At 34.4% G+C, this 19,127-nt stretch overlaps 2 protein-coding genes across 2 annotated transcripts; both read left to right on the forward strand.

Moving 5' to 3' along the window:
• Positions 1 to 1,269: 1,269 nt before the first annotated feature.
• Positions 1,270 to 7,647, forward strand: LOC142614621 (uncharacterized). The gene is made up of 7 exons (XM_075787177.1): positions 1,270 to 1,469; positions 2,957 to 3,161; positions 4,030 to 4,231; positions 4,992 to 5,185; positions 6,006 to 6,159; positions 6,601 to 6,765; positions 7,010 to 7,647. Exons 1-7 carry the CDS (start codon positions 1,298 to 1,300, stop codon positions 7,469 to 7,471), a joined length of 1,554 nt encoding a protein of 517 aa, XP_075643292.1. The 5' UTR covers positions 1,270 to 1,297; the 3' UTR covers positions 7,472 to 7,647.
• A 3,778-nt stretch (positions 7,648 to 11,425) lies between these two features.
• On the forward strand, positions 11,426 to 19,091 carry LOC142623466 (uncharacterized). The gene is made up of 7 exons (XM_075796894.1): positions 11,426 to 11,688; positions 11,788 to 11,992; positions 13,979 to 14,180; positions 14,542 to 14,735; positions 15,787 to 15,943; positions 16,570 to 16,734; positions 18,411 to 19,091. Exons 1-7 carry the CDS (start codon positions 11,499 to 11,501, stop codon positions 18,867 to 18,869), a joined length of 1,572 nt encoding a protein of 523 aa, XP_075653009.1. The 5' UTR covers positions 11,426 to 11,498; the 3' UTR covers positions 18,870 to 19,091.
• The last annotated feature ends 36 nt before the right edge of the window (positions 19,092 to 19,127 follow it).

Consider the following 19,127-nt stretch of genomic DNA (forward strand, 5'->3'; position numbering starts at 1 on the left):
GAAAACAAGTCTAAGAGAGCCACATTAGTATAATATTAGACAACCTGCTACATCATCGTAGCTTGAACGTATGACCTGGGACATGTTGGACGGGGCAACCAATGAAAGGCAGCATGACCTGAAAGACGACCTCTTAAGCTTGGACCTCAAATCTCGAAGCTCCTAGGACAAGCATGACCTGAAAGACGACCTCTTAGTTTTAGGCACACAATCTTCATTTATGGGAACCAATGGTCGAGAGGCCAAGAACCTCGCCCATGATAGATGCAGCCCTACTAATCACGCTCATAACAACATTATCAACTGGACCATTAAGGTCACTATCAAAATGAGGGCTACAATCAAGAAGCGTGCACTCCTAACGAGCTTAAGAAATTAAGGTATACAAATATGAGTGCATGTGCACGATACCTCCTAAAAGCTATTTCTTGGTGAGATCATCATACTTACTTAAGCGCTGAAGTGCTACTTCCTTGCTAAAAGGTGGTATTATATGTATTGGCTGAAGTGCTACTTCCTTGCTAAAATGTGGTATTATATGTATCCAATACATGCATCTATCCTCTTACATATAATACCCATGTAAAAGGGTGAATACACGAATCAAATACATGATAATTTTTCTCCGTAGCTACAAGTCAATCTTGGTTTTTGCATGTATTCTATTGACATGTTGAGCACCTGACCATTAATTTATCGTCAAAATGCATCTTTACTTGTGGCATTTACTTGTTAACAAAATCTAAATATATAATAATCCAAATATATAACAATCCAAATAAAGGGACAATTGTAATGTTAGAAGAAAAGACTAAAGAGTTAAAGCAATAATTGTGATTATTCAATAGTAATCAACTTATCCTCTTGAAATCTAAATGGTGGTTGACACATTTTTTATTTACACGAGATTTTACGCAAGGTTTTCTTTAGTTAGGACTACAAGCTATTTTATATCAATTTTCATAACTATTTTATGTGATAAACTATAATTGATCATTTGTAACTTTTACATGAACCAACCATTTATAATCAGCTCCGTTGAATATGTGAAGTTGTACGAGGATCTAGAATATTTTGGTTTTCACCCATTGGAGGATAGGGATAGCCGAGAGTCTTGACTTTTGAGAGTGACTTTCCCATACTTCCTAGAATCATCAGCCAAACAACCTCTGAATATTCCCTTTGTTTGAGTGTTTTGACTTTCTCTCTGTGTCTGTCTCTCTCTATAAGAGTATTGTCTATACACTTTGCACTTTGGTACACGTACACAAGAAAAGAGAGCGGGAGACAAGAAAAAATGAACGTCAGCTATGGTAAAAGAGCCAATATAATTGTTGTTCTCGTTATCGTGGCCAATTTTTCACTGCCACATGTTTCTGAATCATCACAAGAATGCAAAGGGTGGCTGGTCCAATCAATCCCCACAGACATGCCCCATCTCCCTCGTGTACCTGGCGTCTTATCCACCGGTATGTTTAATTGTTTATACCCTTTACACTAGTCTTGGTACAACTTTTCAGCTCTGTTTGGTAGGCTAGAAAGTGTTGGAAATCACAAAAGAGAATGTGTAATCTTTGAATATATCAACGTATTCAAATATTTCTACCATAAAATATTAGTAGGTGGAGTTAGTAGTCAGCATTTCATACTCCATTTCGTTGTCTTTGCCATTTCCTAGGAAATCGAGTCTAGTGAGAATCTATTTTAAAAAAGAAAGAGAAGTAGAATGCAAGAACCGCAATTTAGGAAAATACAGTCAAACTTTGATGATTTATATAAAGTTGGTGATCGATTTTTCCAGATGCTTAAACTGGAAAACAATTATAACATAATGAAGTGATGTAATTAGTTAATATAGAAATTATTTTGATAATGAAAAACAATTTTTTATAACTAAAAGGGAGTTTATTTAACAATGTAAACATCAGCAATGTAGCTTACCAGTTTTCTCTCATTTCGGACATTTGCTATGGTTGTCACTGTTGTATATTAGGCTTTTTCCCCCCTCCAAAGTATGCTAATTGCTACATGATAAAAGAAAAGAAAAATTCCAAGTCAAACAAACAATTCCTTCACTCTAGCAAATGGTATTAGGGATCAATTTGACACACAAAATTCAAGTGAAGTGAATGCTCAATGATTTTTTTTTTCCAAGAATCAATTTGACTTTCAAAGGGATAAACTTGAATTAGATGACTTTTCAGAATAAAACATGTACTTTTACTTAAGAATTAAAACATTAAAGTGGTATTCGCTGTCTGTTTGGCATGATTAATTTTGCCAACTTATTTTACTATTCAGCTTATTTTTGCTACTATTTATGAGTCCTGCTACACTTTTTGTTACTATTTATGGGTCTTACTATATTATTTTAACTAACTTTTACCTTTATCTACAAATTTCTCAGCCAAAAGTTTTCAGTTTTAGCAAAATAAGCATATTCCAAACAGACTCTCAGTGTAGTAAATGGTATACAGGACCAAATGGTATTCATTCTAGTAAATGCTATACAAGACCAATTTGAAAGTTAAATGATTTTTTTCTAGAAAACATGCATAGGAACCGATTTGATTTTTAAAGGGTGAACTTGAATTTATATAGTGAACTTATACTAAACTATTCTATCACGTAATGTATTATAAACTTTTCGGCAAAGCAAAATAAAATTACTATATCATCATTTTGTTTCTTGTTTGAAACTATGGCATCTACTGCATCATAACCTTTTCTTTTTCTTTTTTAGATATAGAAAAATGATATGCAATAATGGGTATATCTCTCTAATTGTGATTAACTATAGCCCCCTAAACAAAAATTCTCCTCCAATGCTCAGCAAGTTGTGTTATGGAAAAGGCTGTTAATTTATGTGTATAGATAGACTTATTGCTTTTTTACTCTGTTCTGATAATCGACGCATATAGAGTGAGCTTTTGTGATAAAATGTGATGGCTTACAGGGGATGTGTTCCAGTGGTTAGCTGGGAACTCTTCTAAAAGACTAGACATAATTGCTCAGTACTGGGAGCTACTAGCGGCTCCTAATGATCCACGTTCTGGGGATTATGGATACTCCAAAGTTAACATGCAAGAATTTGGTGCTAAAGAAGGTTATGATGTATACAAGGCTATAGAGAATGCTGCTGATCGCAATGTAAATGTTAGGTAGGTTTTAAAAAAAAAAAAAAAAATTAGTATGCTTATGTTATAAAAGCCACAATGGTGTTTTAGATTCAGAACTGTTCTGCAAACTTGATAAGAGAAACAAGATGATGATGTAGCCGGTAGGTATTCAAGCTCACAACTCTTGCATGTAACTTGCAAATTTCTTAAGTGTGCGTGTGTGTATATATGAAAGTTTCTTTTGTAGTTTTAAGATGAAGGCAGTTTTCAACTATTATGTATCCAATACCATAGTGCTATAAGGTGGAATGATTCCCATATTAAGTTGTTTGGTAGTCAATTGCCTTATCCTCATGTTCCTCTAGGAGCTTTACTCTGTTGGAGGTGATCCCCCCCTTTTTCATCTCTTATACCATAATTGATAGTTATTGTGGAGTGGTCTCTATGCCTTTGATGGCTTCCAGTCGCTTGACAAGCTAAAGTTTAACTCTTGATTTATTTTAAAGATGTGTGCATATGTGTGTTTAAAGACTATAATTATCAATATAAATATGTGATCATACAATGCAGAGAATAGTCTGTGGAAAAATGCTGAAATGGACATGAGTCTGTTTGGTGGTTTTGAAAAGCCAATTTTCTAATACCATGTTGTCAAGCTTTGTGGGGGGGGGGGGGGGGGGGGAGGATATGGATTTGGGAATTGCATTTTGCTTGCCCCTTTATTAATAGAAAATGATTGTTATATGCTTACATTCTTTTTTTATAGAATGATGCTATCTTCTTATTTGCTTTAAAATTGTTATTTTTTTTAATTAATGATATTTATACACCATTTACCTGCAAATGAAAAATGATCCTCGTACTTTAAATAGTTAAATTGACCATTCTCTATTTGATGCATATGAAGCAGACTATTATCACACTCAGGAGTTTATCCTGAGTATACCACAGAACCATCCAACCTTGCTTCAGGAAGGTCAAATGTGAAGAATGTGACTTTGTTACTTAGTGAATGGTATGGGTCAGGCATAGTTCATGCAAAAGTTTGGATTTCAGATCGTCGAGATGTATATATTGGATCTGCTAATCAAGACTGGAAATCTCTCACACAGGTATTGTAATAAATCATATTTCTTGCATATTTGGTGATGAGTATCAAGGGATAATTTCTCCTTTTCTCAAAGCCAAATCATTGGGTAAGGATAGTAAAAGTAGGTTCTCTGGTGATTACATCTGTGAGGATCAAAGCACTTATATGATACTGTAAATAAAACTAATTAGAGTGAACAAGTCTAATTATCAATCATGCTTACTTTATTAATAAAAAGGTATAAGAACTTGAATATATATCAGCCAAATTTGATGGCTTCAAAGGTCAGATTTTCTCCTTTTACATCTCACATGAATTGATCAATGTGGGATTTTACCAAGTATCTAATTGAATTTCTTTTTGTGTCCTTACTGTGTAGTAGGGGAATCAAATTAATTTATTTAAAAAACCATGGTCTAAAACCATCTCTTCAGTTTGTTACTTGCCCTTGTTTAATTATTTTACTACTTCATAATCATCAACAGTTGCTCTATTCTTGTGGGGAAATCGGTCCTTCGTTGTTAGCTATTGCCTGTTGGTTGATGTATATGTAATAAGAGCAGCTACAAAATCTACTTAAGATATCTTTTTTTTTTTTTCGTTGTCCTTGTCTTCGTCCCTATGCAGGTATATATTCATCAAGATTTTTTGGGGGAACTTTACGATTGCAAAACTGTTTGTTTAAGTTGTATAGTTTACTCTTCTAATTATGTCGTGAGCTATGAGCATGTTGTTTTTCTATAAAACCATGCCACAGTGTCCTGATTACCAAATGGTTATAGGTGAAGGAGCTTGGAATTTATCTTGCTGGTTGTCCAACAATAGCAAAGATGGTTGAGACCTACTTTGACAACCTATGGAAACTTGCATTTCATAATTCTTCAGCTCACACAAAAACAGTTTGGGATGAACAATGGCAAATTAATAGAACAGTTCCTTGCTGGTCATATTTCACTGATCCGAAAGAGAGGTGCAGGTATGTCAAATGCTTATTGTGAAAAACCACGTACCAGTTTTAATCATTGTAATTAATTTTATGTTCTGATATAGATTTCTCTGCCTGAAGTGTCTAGATTTTATTGTTTATTTACTATCATATATTGGAGTTTTATTGTCTTCTAGGGTTTTTTCTTTTGCCTTTGTAATTCTAGTATTACTTTCTATATTTCAAAAATTATGGAATCCATCTCATGGGTTTTTTGGTAATGAAGAGAAAATGACCTATTAGTATAACTAGTCACAAATTCACGCAATGTGTGGAAAAATATAATATAATTATTTTATAAGAAAATAATGTAAAATTCGTAGGTTAAAAAAAAATATTATTAAAAAGTCTATGCCCAAAGTTAGTAAAAATCGAGTTTAGAAAACTCTAGTTTCATGCCGATAGCTTCATGCAGATCGTCTGATGTGGTATTTTCAATCAGACGACGACTATCTGATTGGAACTTGAATTTGCTAAACTCGATTTTTACTTGGAATGCAAGTTTAGAAATATCAAAATAGCTTCAAGCGGAGGCTTTTCAATAATTTTTTTTGTAACATGTTTCATTAAGTTTAAATTATTGTATAAGTTAAGAATTCTGGTTAGGAACTGTTTGCTTCACTTTGGGTGATTGTAACCCTAGGTTTTCTATTTGTAGTTATCATCAAAATTCAATGGCTGAATGTTGTGCTTGGCAATGAGCAAATTATGACTTGATAACTATTTTTGGTTGCTGTATTGTTGGTAGACTTTGGAAGAAGAACCTCCTAGGACAGTTTTTTTTTTTTTGTATATAAGTATGTCATTACAGGTCTCCTCTTCCTCCATATGTGGAGATTCCCCTTGTAGCCGGATATCCTACATTGTCATATCCCTATATGTTTAAGATGTCAATTCAAACTCCGGGATACAGTAATTCAACTCTGTGGCCTCATTTCAACTATCTTTCTTTTGCTCCTCCAGAGGTAATTCTGCAATTCCTTATTTATTTTATTTTTTCCAAAGCTCTCATATTTCTGGTATCGACTATGATGTCTAAAAGTGTCATTTGGAAATTGGATTAAACAAAGGAAAAACTCATAATTTTAGTATAGAACTATTACAAATGATGATACATAACTAAAATTGAATCATTTGGAATGAGATCTCATACATGATTGTTAGAAATTACCCAAATTTCTATTTTGACTTTGTTTGAGTTGACAAATGAAATGAGAATGGATAATGTTTTATTGAAGGATCAATACTATCTTTCTGCTTTGCATTTTTCTATATCTAATGCTGTTGTACTTCTATTTAAAAAAGAAAAATAAGAACCTCCTAAATTAATAAAATTGATATGTTAATTTTAATTTGTTTATTCTGTTTTATGCATCATTTATCTTGATGTTATCTGTGGTTGGCAGTTATTATTTGGAACGTATCAAGCTGACGAGCAAGCATGGGTTGATACAATTAAATCTGTAGAAAAAGGATCAATTGTTAGGATTAATACCATGGATTGGCTTGGTCAATCTGAGTATATGACCCCAACAGTTTATTGGTCATCCATTTCCTCTGCAATATCGGAGGTAACTTCCAATGCCATTGCTTTATAGATTTTGCCATACATATTTTCTTTTCACATATAATTAAGGACCCGTTTGGTAAGAGATTTATAATAATATTGTTTGTATTTTTTGGAAATACGTGTAGGTGAAAAAGTGTGTAAAACTATGTGTAATGTTATTTAAATACTGAAAGCTGTTGTTTAAAGATCAGTAATAAACGAGCCCTAATTTGCAAATTAACATTAGCCAATATTATTATTGTCAGGTAGTCTTCTCTAAGCATGCAACAGTGAAGTTATTGGTAGCATACTGGAAATATTCTATCAGCAATGCAGATCAGTACTTGAAGTCTCTCCTTGACTCCAATGTTCTCTGCTCTTCTTCAAAGTACAATGAGTGTGCAGGCAAAGTTGAGATCAAGTACTCTATGGTTCCTGGTTTCAACTTGACAGGACCTGCCAAATTTCCGAATGGAACTAGCACAGGAAACATCTATCCTGATTTTACAAGGGTCAACCACGGAAAGTATGTTGTTAGTGATGTTCGAGCCCATGTTGCCACAAGCAATCTTGTGTGGGATTACTTTTATGTGACAGCCGGGGTTAGCTTCGGGACTTACACACCTGCCATTGTTTCGCAATTGCAGCAAGTCTTTGATGCTGACTGGAATTCACCATATGCTGTTCCAATTAAAGCTTTGCAACACTGTCATGCTAATTCAAGATAATAAGATAAGCATACTAGACAATAAACAGTAAAAATATAAACAAACAAATATATTTTGGTGACGTACTTAATTTTTTTGGATTTGGTCTCTTCCAAATCGGTGAAGGATGCTTGAAACTAAATGTACATTGATATGAACAAGAGCTGATTACATGAGCTTGAATAAGACCCATCATAAAGCTTCAAACTCTTTTTTCCCCTCTTTCGTGAACCTGTTATCTTTTGAGAAACTAAAATAATATAATGTAATATCTAACCTAAGAGGAAAACACAATTGTTTTCTGCTCATGAAATTAGATAACATTGTTGAAATTGTTGTGGTGTGGTTGAGTTTGAGAAAGAAAGACAATAGATAGAGTGAGTGGAATTATATATAAATTAACACGGTATGGCTTAAAAGGCTTATGACTATAGTGGAAAGTCATAAACAACTAAATAGTTTCTATTAATGTTGTATTACAATGAAATTAATGCAAGCGTAAAGAGAGAAAATTTCAGACCTATCACAAGCTGACACATCATACTACCAAATTCACAAAGTACGACCAATTACAAAGTGTCACGTACTGCTACTGGGTTCTGCTATTACTATTTAAAAACCAACAAAGATTTGCCAAGTGTCATTGAAATAAAAGCATAAAAAAGCATGCAAAAATCAGTCACACATCAGGCGTGTGTAAGCAATGGCATAGGCTACACATCGACGCATGTAAGTAGTAACATAGGCGATCCAATCGATTGCTGACATATGTCATCTTAAAAATTAAGACATTTTGGCCGATCAAACGATTCTATGTGTCTTGGAGGAAAAGTCTTAAAGCTCTTTCAACAAGGCCGTGACATGTGTCACCAATTAGACTCCGCCACGTCTCGCTCACCCACCCCCAAACTCCTACAAGTAGAAGCCGTTCTAAGGCATTTCTACACACCAAGACATCTTGGAAGACACTAAGGCATCCATGCGACAAGTAGCATCAAAAGTACAGAAACTCTACTAGAATCAAGCCCTAAAGCCTTTAGGAACTTCAAGAACTTCAACATTAAATACAAAGAACATTTAAAGTAGAATCATCCAAACTACCTACCTAGATCTTAAAGTTTGATAGAAGCAAGCCCAAAAACCTCTAGAAACTTCAAGAAACCATAAATCATCGAAACTCTACGGATTCAAGCCCCAAAAGCTCCGAAGAACTCCCACTACAAACGGAGAATTCAAAAATTTGAAAGAAGCAGATCTTCATTTCATGGTTCAATGTGTTTTTCTGGATGAGTTTCAATGAATCAGAACCTCCTATTTATAGTAGAGAGATGAAGAATGGTAGACGAGAATTTTAAATGAGAATGGTGGATGAGAATTTTTGGTGTGAATGGTAGATGAGAATGTTTGACACCGAATGAGAATGGTAGGTGAGAGACTGATAGACATCAAACGGGAATGGTAGGTTGAATTAGTGACTCAATGTAACTTCAAGGAGGGCTCACGTGTATACCACGATATTTCATGGGTACCAATTGCACAATAATGGATATCACCACTAATCAAATCTGAGACTTTCGCCTCAAGGGCGACAAAGGCATCCAACCACTATGCCATACTCGCAAATGCTGACAGAGTGGGATTAATTTTTCTTTATTTGTACGCTTTTAAAGGTAATGGAAAGACATCATGTACCCTTGCAGCGTTGCAGTGGGCAGTTTAAGCTCTTACTAAGGAGCGGTCCTCAATTTTCAAGCGTAGAAGTGTTGCAAAAGTAGGGTTATAGCACAAGATAGAACTACATTTTAAGTATTATAGTATTAGTAGTATGACCGATGATAATGACATTGATAGTTGGAATGATGATATCGATTCTGGATAGCATCATTGGTGGCAGGTCAACAATTGATTCGAGGGGCACTCTATGGGATGCACATGAACAAGTTTATGGCCTTTGAGAAATCTTTGCGTCGATTGAGCTAAAAAGAATGACTGGAAAAGGGGCTGGTTTAGAGGCAAAATAGTATCAGAAAAAAGGTCAATGAGTAGTCAATGGTGGTTGTGTGAGAACACGATGTAACCTAAGCACATAAGAATTAACATGATTTGACCTGAAAATTTACACCTATAGCAAAGTCCTGAACAGTTACATCTTTATTATAAAATTTTGCATTTCAATAGATTTAATCTAGGATATCAGGGTAATATTATGCTTATCATACTAGTAAAATGAACAAATAAGGTCCGAGTAAAATGAGTAGCTACCTATTTTAGTTTGATAAGTTTTTTATCCTAACCTCATTTTGACTCGACCTAGCTAGGTTAGGTCCAACCCTTACCCTACCCAACCCACTCATCAAACCTTTATTATAAAATTTTTTAATTTAATTTAATTTATTGACTCATTTTCAATATATGTTTATACACTAAATTTATCAAATTCGATGGGCTTTTCTCCAAGTATAAATATAAATGTTTTCAATGTTTGATTAACTGAGTAGTTTTTAAAATCGATCATGGATTATCTGCCAGGTGTAATTGTTGTAGTATTGGTTGTACTGCCAGTACAAATGAAAGCTTGAGAAAGAAATCTGTAGCAAGTCTAAAAAGAGATCGTTTATAAGTTGTAACTTGTAAGGATTCTCTAACTTCTAAAAGGAGAAAAGCAAAAGCAAAAACTCCTAAAACTGAAAAATTGCTGGAAACTAAAAGGTAAAGTCGTAATTTCAACACCAATATCTAGTATTTGAAAATGACAACGGAAAGAAATACGTGAAGTGGATATCACAATAATAGTAATAATTCATAATAGCTTAACCAAAAATGCAATATTCACATCATTTCCTTTATGTGGCGTTTGGTACAGGGAATCCACATTACTCTCGTTATCCAGATTCCTAGGAATGTGATTCCTAGGAATCACATTCCTAAGAATGTAGCTATTCCTGTGTTTGGTTTCATTGGGAATATTTTAAGATTCCTAGGAATGTGAGATGATAATATTTGGTTTATTCCCAGGAATCTTAAATGAATTATTTATTTTTCCTATTCTATCCTTAGATTTGAATGTGAATTATCAAGTCCTTAAAAAAAAAAATCTTCATCTAAATAAATAATGAAAAACCAAATATAAATTATTAATTATGAAAAATTCATTAAAATTATAGTCTAAACATTTCAAAATGACAGGTACAATACAAAAATAACTATATAAATTCTCAAATGCTTTTATTCTTAATAATAATTTTAAAAGAATTTAATCCATAATAATTTGTTTTATATTTGATCTTAATTGCTTAAATGATAATGAAAAAATGGTTAAAATTGTCAATTTATAAAAAATACAATTTCCTTTAAGCTTGGGAATCTGGATTCCCACCTGTTTTAAAGGGAATCCACATTCCTACTGAGAGGGGAATCCACATTCTCCTGGCATCTGATTCCTTAGCGTGATTTGTAACCAAACATGGGAATCTTTAAACATTCCTGGGAATCCTAAAACATTACCCCATACCAAACGCCACATTAGGGAAATGCTATGTCTAGATATTTTTACAACAAATTATAGGTAGTAAGTTGTTATTAATTATTATAAGTGAGCGAAAAAAGTAATTTAAGTTATGAATTTAAATTAAAACTAATAATAATTTACCACTTGTTTTAGACATAGCACTTATATATATATATATATATATATATATAAACATTTTTCAGCAAATTCTTAAGATTATTTATCGGTAGATAAGAATATAATTTTTAGTGTGTTCAAATTTTAAATTACAACTGGCAATAATTTACGTGTAAAATTTGTTGAAAAAATATTGTAAACCTTTGTTATTAGTTATTAGTATATTATTTGATTGAAGCGTATATTATTAGTCAAATAATTCCCTGTAGATTAGGGAGGAAAAGAAATGATTCCATAAAGATATTCTGCTCTATATCATTGACCGTCCAACTTTTCGTTCAGACTTCAACTTCATCATTACAAATACTCAACCCCTACCCCTCACCTCACCCACGCATTTTGAGAGAAAGAGAAAAGAGAGAAATGGAAGTGAGCATTGGCAACAGAAGTAGAAGCAGAACCATGTTTATGGTTTTAGTATTTTTGTCAGCAACTCTGTGTTTGCCACACGTGTCTGTATCAGTATCAGAACACCAATGCAAAGCGTGGTTGGTCCAGTCCATCCCCACCGACATGCCCCACCTCGCTCGAGTCTCTGGTGTCCTCTCCACCGGTAACAATATCATATATTAAGACGTTGTTTTGTTTTTTATGAGTGTCAAAAAGTGTATACTGATTCTGGGTTTTTTTTGGTTTTTTGTTTTTGGCTTAGGGGATGTGTTTCGCTGGTTAGCTCAGAACTCGAGCCATAAACTGGACATAATAGCTCAGTACTGGCAGCTGAATGCGCAACCCGAAGACCCTCGTTCTGGGGACTATGGATATTCGAAAGCTGATATGAGCAGATTCGGTGCTGCTCAAGGGTCTCAGGTTTACAAGGCCATTGAGGACGCAGCTGATCGCAATGTTTCCATTAGGTACAAACAATACGCAACTCAACTCTATGCACGCAACGTTTCCATTGTTTCTGTCTATTTTTTTTAGTTGTTTGATTGGTGTCTGGTGAATGGTGATAGATACATACATGATAAGATGCCTTTCAATAATTCAATTTCATGTCTTTTTTTAAAGTTAGTTACTTACTTCAACCTATTTCTCAAGCAAAAGAGATGCATCATTATATTTGGACAAATTACAAAGTGTGACAGAGTGCTCCTTTTTCCTGTAAAACCCCATCCACTTTATATTGTTCTTCACTTCACTTAACAAAAAACAATATATATATACAGTAGTATCTGAGGTGGAAAAACGTTTACAGTGGTTTATGAGTTGGAAAAATAATATAATCAATGCTAAATACGCACACCCACTTGTATTTTAACTGAAATTGTTACTTGAAAACAAGGTGTGTGTAAGAGTAATTACTGAAAATAATATATGCGGTTCAGAATACATTACTTTTATAACTAATTTAATGACTTGTGTACAAGAGTGATACACAAGACAAGATAGTCTAAAGAATTTCATCCAAAGAGTTACAAGCAAATGAATGAGATTATATTTGCAATGGTACTATCATTGAGTCCTGAGTAACAGCAGACCTTTCAAATAGTAATCTAAAGAAAGATGTCTTCAATTGCATCTACAAAGCTTTCATATCTTCAGAAGTGTGATTGTTCCACTCCATCCACAATATCCAATATTAAGCATAAGCTGGTTAAATTCCAAATGGTGGAAGAGTGATTAGCAAACCAATTTCTCTAACTAGCCAATATGTCAATCATTCTATTTGCAAACACGCGCAAAGAACAAAGCTCAACAAAGCACATGCAAGATCACAATGAAGCGACAAATGATCCAACCTCTCCCTACTGCACCTACACATATAGCACCGATCTACTAGCTTGATTGATTATTAATCAAAATTTTCCCACATGTTGTTGTCAACACAAAGAAAGCGACCCACTTTGGAGCTTGGCGCATCAAATGCCTCTACATGAAAACTAAATCTCCATAAGCTACAACCATGAGTTCTTTGCACTTGCTTCTTTGTACAGCCTCCCCAATCCACTTCATACTTTATTGCTACGACTTGTTTCCAACTTTCCATAAATGTATTTCTTCCTCCCTAAAAGGCCAAAGCCACTTTCCTAGGAAAGTTTGGTTAAAAATGCTTAACTTGCGCACCCCCAAATCCCTTCTGACAATTGGAGAACACATTGTATTCTAATCCACTAAATGGAATTTGAACTCATTTCCTAGACCAATCCATAAAAACTCTTTTACAACCTCTCTAACCTATTTGACATAGGAAACATTGATAAACAAGGAAAGATAGTAAGTTGGAAGACTTCAAATCATACTTTTCAGCAGTGTCAACCTTCCCCCTTTTGACAGATAATTTTAATTTTTTCCAACCTATATAATCTATGCTCCATTTTCTCTAAAATGGGGTTCCACACTGTTGTTGCCTTGAATGATGAACCCAAAGGCATGCCTAAATAGTTCATTAGCAAACTCCCAATTCTAAAACAGATAATATTGCTAACTCATCAATACTTCCAACATCTCCTACAAGCACCATATCACTTATACTCAAATTTACATTTTCAAACTTGTAACAGCCTCAAAGCATTTAATATGTTTAGAGTGTGTGTGTGTGTGTATTCAATTTTATTTTGTATGATGAATGTAGTTTTTAGTTGAAAAATACATATGTTTTTAACATAAAATATACTGTGTATATTAGTAATTGTGTGAACAATTATAATAGCTCAGCCATTAGTGGGTAATGTGTCATTTTTCTACCTAATTTATGGATAATCATAGAAACACATCGATATCATGGACATGGTTCATGTTAGGTTTGCATTTCTGCCTCTTTTTGTTTTTGTCAGTTTGCATTTACTATATTCTACATATTTAAACTAATTGTTCTTTATATGAAATTGATTACTCTGTAGGCTAGTGTCACACTCAGGAGTTTATCCAGACTATACAAAAGAACCATCCAACCTTGCTTCAGGAAGGCCAAATGTGAAGAGTGTGACTTTATTGCATAGTGAATGGTGGGGTTCTGGCATAGTCCATGCAAAAGTATGGATATCAAATCGTCGAGATGTATATATTGGATCTGCAAACAATGACTGGAAGTCTCTCACACAGGTATTCTGACACAGTTTTATCTTGTCATGTAGAGAAAAACCATAAACTCTTATTAGTCTCTCGGAGCAAAATCATTCAGTAAAAAATAGTATAAGCTGGAAGTTGGTATTTACCTATAAAAAGTAGTAAAAGCCATAACCAGATAAAGACGTGGGGCAATTTCTTAGTCAGTAGCTCAAAATAATGATAAAGAGGTGAGAGTGAGAATCCTGCAAAGAGAAGAATTGGCAGAGCGGCAGATTAGGAGCAATCATAAATCTATATTGAACTGTTTATTTTAAAAGTTCACTCTTCTAATTGTTTCAGCAAGTTAGTTTTCAATTCAACCATGTTATAAGGTGTCATTATTGAATGGTTATAGGTGAAGGAAGTTGGTATTTATCTTGTTGGTTGTCCAAAAATTGCGAAGAAGGTTGAAGCCTACTTTGAAAACCTGTGGAATCTTGCACATCTCAATCCTTCAGCTTACACCAAAACAGTGTGGGATCAACAATGGCAGTTAGAAAGAAAAGTTCCTTGCTGGTCACGCTTTGTTGATTCTGAAGAGAGGTGCTGGTAAGTCAGAGGCTTATTTCGAGAAACAACCTCAGTTGAGTTTTTATCTTCAGAAGTGCTAATCATGTAAAAATGATTTCTCTTCCCCAAGTGCTTAGATAGTTTGCCATCTTCACTTGTTATTATTATTCATGCTTACGGGGTATCATTTTCCGTTGATTTTTCTTTTTCTTTTTGTGTGTGTGTATACATTTTGAGATTTGATCACTATGCATCTCCTTTTTTTCTGGAATTTTGCTATTATGGAAGGGATAATAGTGTAAGTGTAAGATAAATATAATATATACATTACATCTGCTTTACAATTAAGCTGTACTTTTCTGCAAAATTGCTTGCAAAATCAGTTTGCTTGTCCCTAATTTAGTGATGGCCCCTTCTGAATGGTGGCCTCAAGCCTGAGAGACGAATAATAACATTTTGGCTTATAGATGTACAAGAATCTTGTTTGCAGGAATTTAGAAATAATGGGTAGCATTATAACAAGAAATTAGTTAAACTTTAAAAAGACTATTTTGCTTGAAATTGACTGGTGGTGATTGCTTGGAAAGAGAGAGAGAGAGAAAAGCAAGCAAGCTTGCTGAAGGCCCCCTCCCCCAATTTTTTTTATTTTATAATAATTCCTAGTGTATATGCTGAATTTAAACTTGATCTACCCGCAGAAGGATTTCTAGTATAGTCAAAATTCCATCTCCAAGTTTCTTATAGAGCTTTCTTTTTCATTTTGCAAGAAAAATTACAATCTTATTTATATTTTAGAAAGCATATTTCTGCAGCTACTAGTTTTGTTCTTTTACCTGATCATCTAGCTTAACCTGCACACTGCAGCTATATTTATTCCCCCCCACTCCCCCACCCTCCTCTCTTCCCAATAAAAGAATGATATTTTGGTCATTTATGAGCTTGTATACCATTAGCAAAGAAAGCCTAATGATTTGCTTGAATGGCACAATTTTATTCATCTTTTTTATGGTCATTTGTCTTGTTGGCAAGCAAATGAAGCGAGGGGAAAAAAGCTATGATAGTTAATTGTATATATATTGTATCATCACAGGTCGCCTCTTGATGATCATTTTGTGAGGATTCCCCATGTAGCAGGGTATCCTACATTGTCCCACCCTCATATGTTTAAATTGCCAATTCAGAGTCCCGGGCAGAACTATTCAACTTCGAAGCCTGAATCTAGCTATCTCTCTTTTGCTCCTCCAGAGGTAACTGGGAATTCCTAAAATTTTGTTGGTGATGTGGCTTTTGTATTGTTCTGTTATCTAATACAAATCTAGGGTTGCTTAGAAATTGAATTTTCATTATATTAAGTAATATTAGCTCACAAACTTATCATTTAGATTGAAACTATTACAACCAATTATAATGTTGAACTGAAATGACATTAGTTGGTAACCTATTCAATACATTTCAAATGCTGAGCTGTAATGAACTGGAATACCAAAGCATGTAATGGCCTTGGAACAACATTTTTTTGAATTAGTACCAAATGGCACATATGCAGAAAGTGATTTTTGTCTAATAATGATGCCCAAAAGTGATTTTAGGCAAAGGTCATCAAGTGCAAATGCCTAATAAAGGTGCATCTTACTCAAAATCATTTTAGTTAATATTTGCTTAAAACCCTCTATAAAGTGTGAACAAAGGGGTTCTAGGACCATTAAGATGTCATAGAAAACCCATTGGGGAGTGTATATATATAGGGTTGGTATTATCTGCACTTATAGCCTATTTTTAATTGTTATCTCATTGCTATTTCTGGATGTGCACGTTTAGCATTTTGGAAGCATTGTGTTTTATGCTTTAATTTTGTTGCAATTGTGTTTGGCAGCTATCATTTGGCACATACCCAGCAGATGAACAGGCATGGGTGGAGACAATACAGTCTGTAGGAAGCGGAGCAACTCTTAGAATTAGTACAATGGACTGGCTTGGTCAGTCCCAATATATGAAGCCAACAGTTTATTGGTCATCCCTTTCCTCTGCTGTATCAGAGGTAACTTTTAATGCCATTGCTTCTTATATTCTTGAAACATTGTTAGCTTCTTGTTACAACTAGTTAGCAAAGTAGTGTTAGCCAATTTTTCTAGTTTCTTAGGAGTGTGCTACCATTACATAAGGAGAGAGGTTTAGGGTGACGCCTCTCTCTCTCTCTCTCTCTCTCTCTCTCTCTCTCTATGTGTGTGTGTGTGTGTGTGTGTGTAGACAACAAAACTTAGGGCCTGCCTTGGCCAAGAAACATCACCATCATCATCACCCCTATTATCTATTACATTTTATTTCTTATTGTGGATTGGAGGATTTAAGGTTTGTTTCAGGCGCTTTTTAAGAGTAGGGAGTTCCATATTCAATGCCAACATGATCTAAAGTAGTTGCCTCCAATATAGTTTGCATGACTGCTTTTTGGGCTCTTATCATCATATTCTATGCAAAGAGGAAAATTTCCCCTTCTCTATATGGCCTAATGTGGAACTAAACACACCCACATGACACATAGTCATAAAATTTAATCCAATTCAAACAATTTTGGGTATCACATACACCAATTCATGTATTAACACATCAATTCGAATTGTCTTGTAATTTTTAAATTTATTTCCATTTGTCTAAACTTGAGGACTTATACTCTGAGATTGGAACCATGTGCTTAGATGCTTACTGTTCATCTGTTTAATTGGTTTGCCTGGAAAGTATGGTTCAATGGCCCTTGAACCATACTTTCTTTTTTTTCCTATCAAAAAAAGAAAGTATGGTTTTATGGCCAATCTGCCACCACACCTAACATTTTGTGTATGTGTTCTAGGTTTGGTGTGTTCAAATACTTTATTCATAAAACAAAAGCCTGTTCACTTTCAGGTTAGGACATAAGCAATTGATGAGATTTTATATGGAAAAAAATTACAGACCAGCTTCTGATACTAGTGGAGTTTTTTTGCCAGGCCACACACCCTTCCTTTTCTAAATACACTGGCATCAGCCTGATATTGGTGGACCCCAATATGAATAACAAGATTTAAGTATTCATTTGAGTTTTATTCTCCGGTGGAGGATTTAATGGTACTTCCTTATGCATTCCTTGAAAAAAGTTTCTGCAGCAAAGTAGTGAATAGCGATTGATAATGCTGTCATTGTTACTTGTCCATGATTGCAATAAGCATTTCCAGGACCATTTAACATACCTAAGTCATTTGAATAAAGATTCTGACCATGTTGAAAAGAAAATTTGTCCAGAAAAATCTGGACCAATTATCTTATATGCAGTAAATATATATATATATATATATATATATATATATATATGGAGGTTGGTGGCTTGGGAATTTAGCACGAAGAACCTCCCCCCCCCCCCCCACCCACCCCCCAAACCCACAGAGAGGGAGAGAGAGAGAGAGAACTCCCTAGGTTTTGGCAGCTTGTTTAACACCTAGTGAAATGAATTCATGCTATCTTGCTGTTTTGAGTTTCCTTATCTTTGAAGGCACAAGAAGTGTTCTTTCTATTGGCAAGGAAAACGAGAGACTTATTTCAAATGCTACCAAAAGGTGGAATGGATTATCTTTCATTGTTACCAAACATGATTTTACTCATTTAATAGATTTTCACCTGTTTATATCTTTATTAGAACCTTCGACGTTCCAGGTTTTATAGTCTTACAAAATTTATGATTAGTAGGTTGTCTTCTCCAAGGATGCAACAGTGAAGATATTAGTAGCCTACTGGGCACATTTTATCGACAATACTGATCAGTACCTGAAGTCTCTCCTTTACTCCAATGTTCTCTGCAATTCATCAAAGTACAACAAGTGTTTTGGAAAAGTTGAGATTAAGTACTACAGGGTTCCAGGTTTCAATTTGACAGGACCTGCTACTCAAAAGGGAACTAGTACAGGAAATGTTTACCCTGGGTATACTAGGGTAAACCATGGAAAGTATGCAGTTAGCGATGTGCGAGCCCACATTGGCACAAGCAATCTTATTTGGGATTACTTCTATACAACAGCTGGTGTCAGCTTTGGAACATACAACCCTGCCATTGTTTCACAACTTCAACAAATCTTTGATGCTGACTGGAGTTCGCCATATGCTATTCCGGTTGAAGAGTTGGATGTTGGTCATGCTTGTCCAAGATGAGGAGTAATTGAACTTGTTGATTTGGGTTAGTTCCAAATCAGTAAATAATGGTCTGAAAGTAATTAAAGCTGAGGAGTAGCTGAACTTGTTGCTTTAGGCAAGTTCCAAACCAGAAAATGATAGGCTTGAAACAAAGGGTTTAGTACATTTGATGTAAATTAGTTAAGGAATTGGATTTGGTATTACGAGGAATAAAAGTTTGTAATTGAATAATTATTCTTATTCATGTTTTTGGTTTTAACACTAGAACAAAATTAC

The sequence above is a fragment of the Castanea sativa genome, chromosome 1 (genome assembly GCF_040712315.1).
Source record: "Castanea sativa cultivar Marrone di Chiusa Pesio chromosome 1, ASM4071231v1".
Classification (NCBI taxonomy): domain Eukaryota; kingdom Viridiplantae; phylum Streptophyta; class Magnoliopsida; order Fagales; family Fagaceae; genus Castanea; species Castanea sativa.

Excerpts from the sequence above, each read along its gene's own strand:
- LOC142614621 (XM_075787177.1), top strand. The coding sequence starts at position 1,298 with ATGAACGTCAGCTATGGTAAAAGAGCCAATATAATTGTTGTTCTCGTT. Across the intron at positions 6,160-6,600 it reads TTTCTTTTGCTCCTCCAGAG|TTATTATTTGGAACGTATCA; the intron begins GTAATTCTGCAA and ends TGTGGTTGGCAG. Across the intron at positions 6,766-7,009 it reads TTTCCTCTGCAATATCGGAG|GTAGTCTTCTCTAAGCATGC; the intron begins GTAACTTCCAAT and ends TATTATTGTCAG.
- LOC142623466 (XM_075796894.1), top strand. The coding sequence starts at position 11,499 with ATGGAAGTGAGCATTGGCAACAGAAGTAGAAGCAGAACCATGTTTATG. Across the intron at positions 15,944-16,569 it reads TCTCTTTTGCTCCTCCAGAG|CTATCATTTGGCACATACCC; the intron begins GTAACTGGGAAT and ends TGTGTTTGGCAG. Across the intron at positions 16,735-18,410 it reads TTTCCTCTGCTGTATCAGAG|GTTGTCTTCTCCAAGGATGC; the intron begins GTAACTTTTAAT and ends TATGATTAGTAG.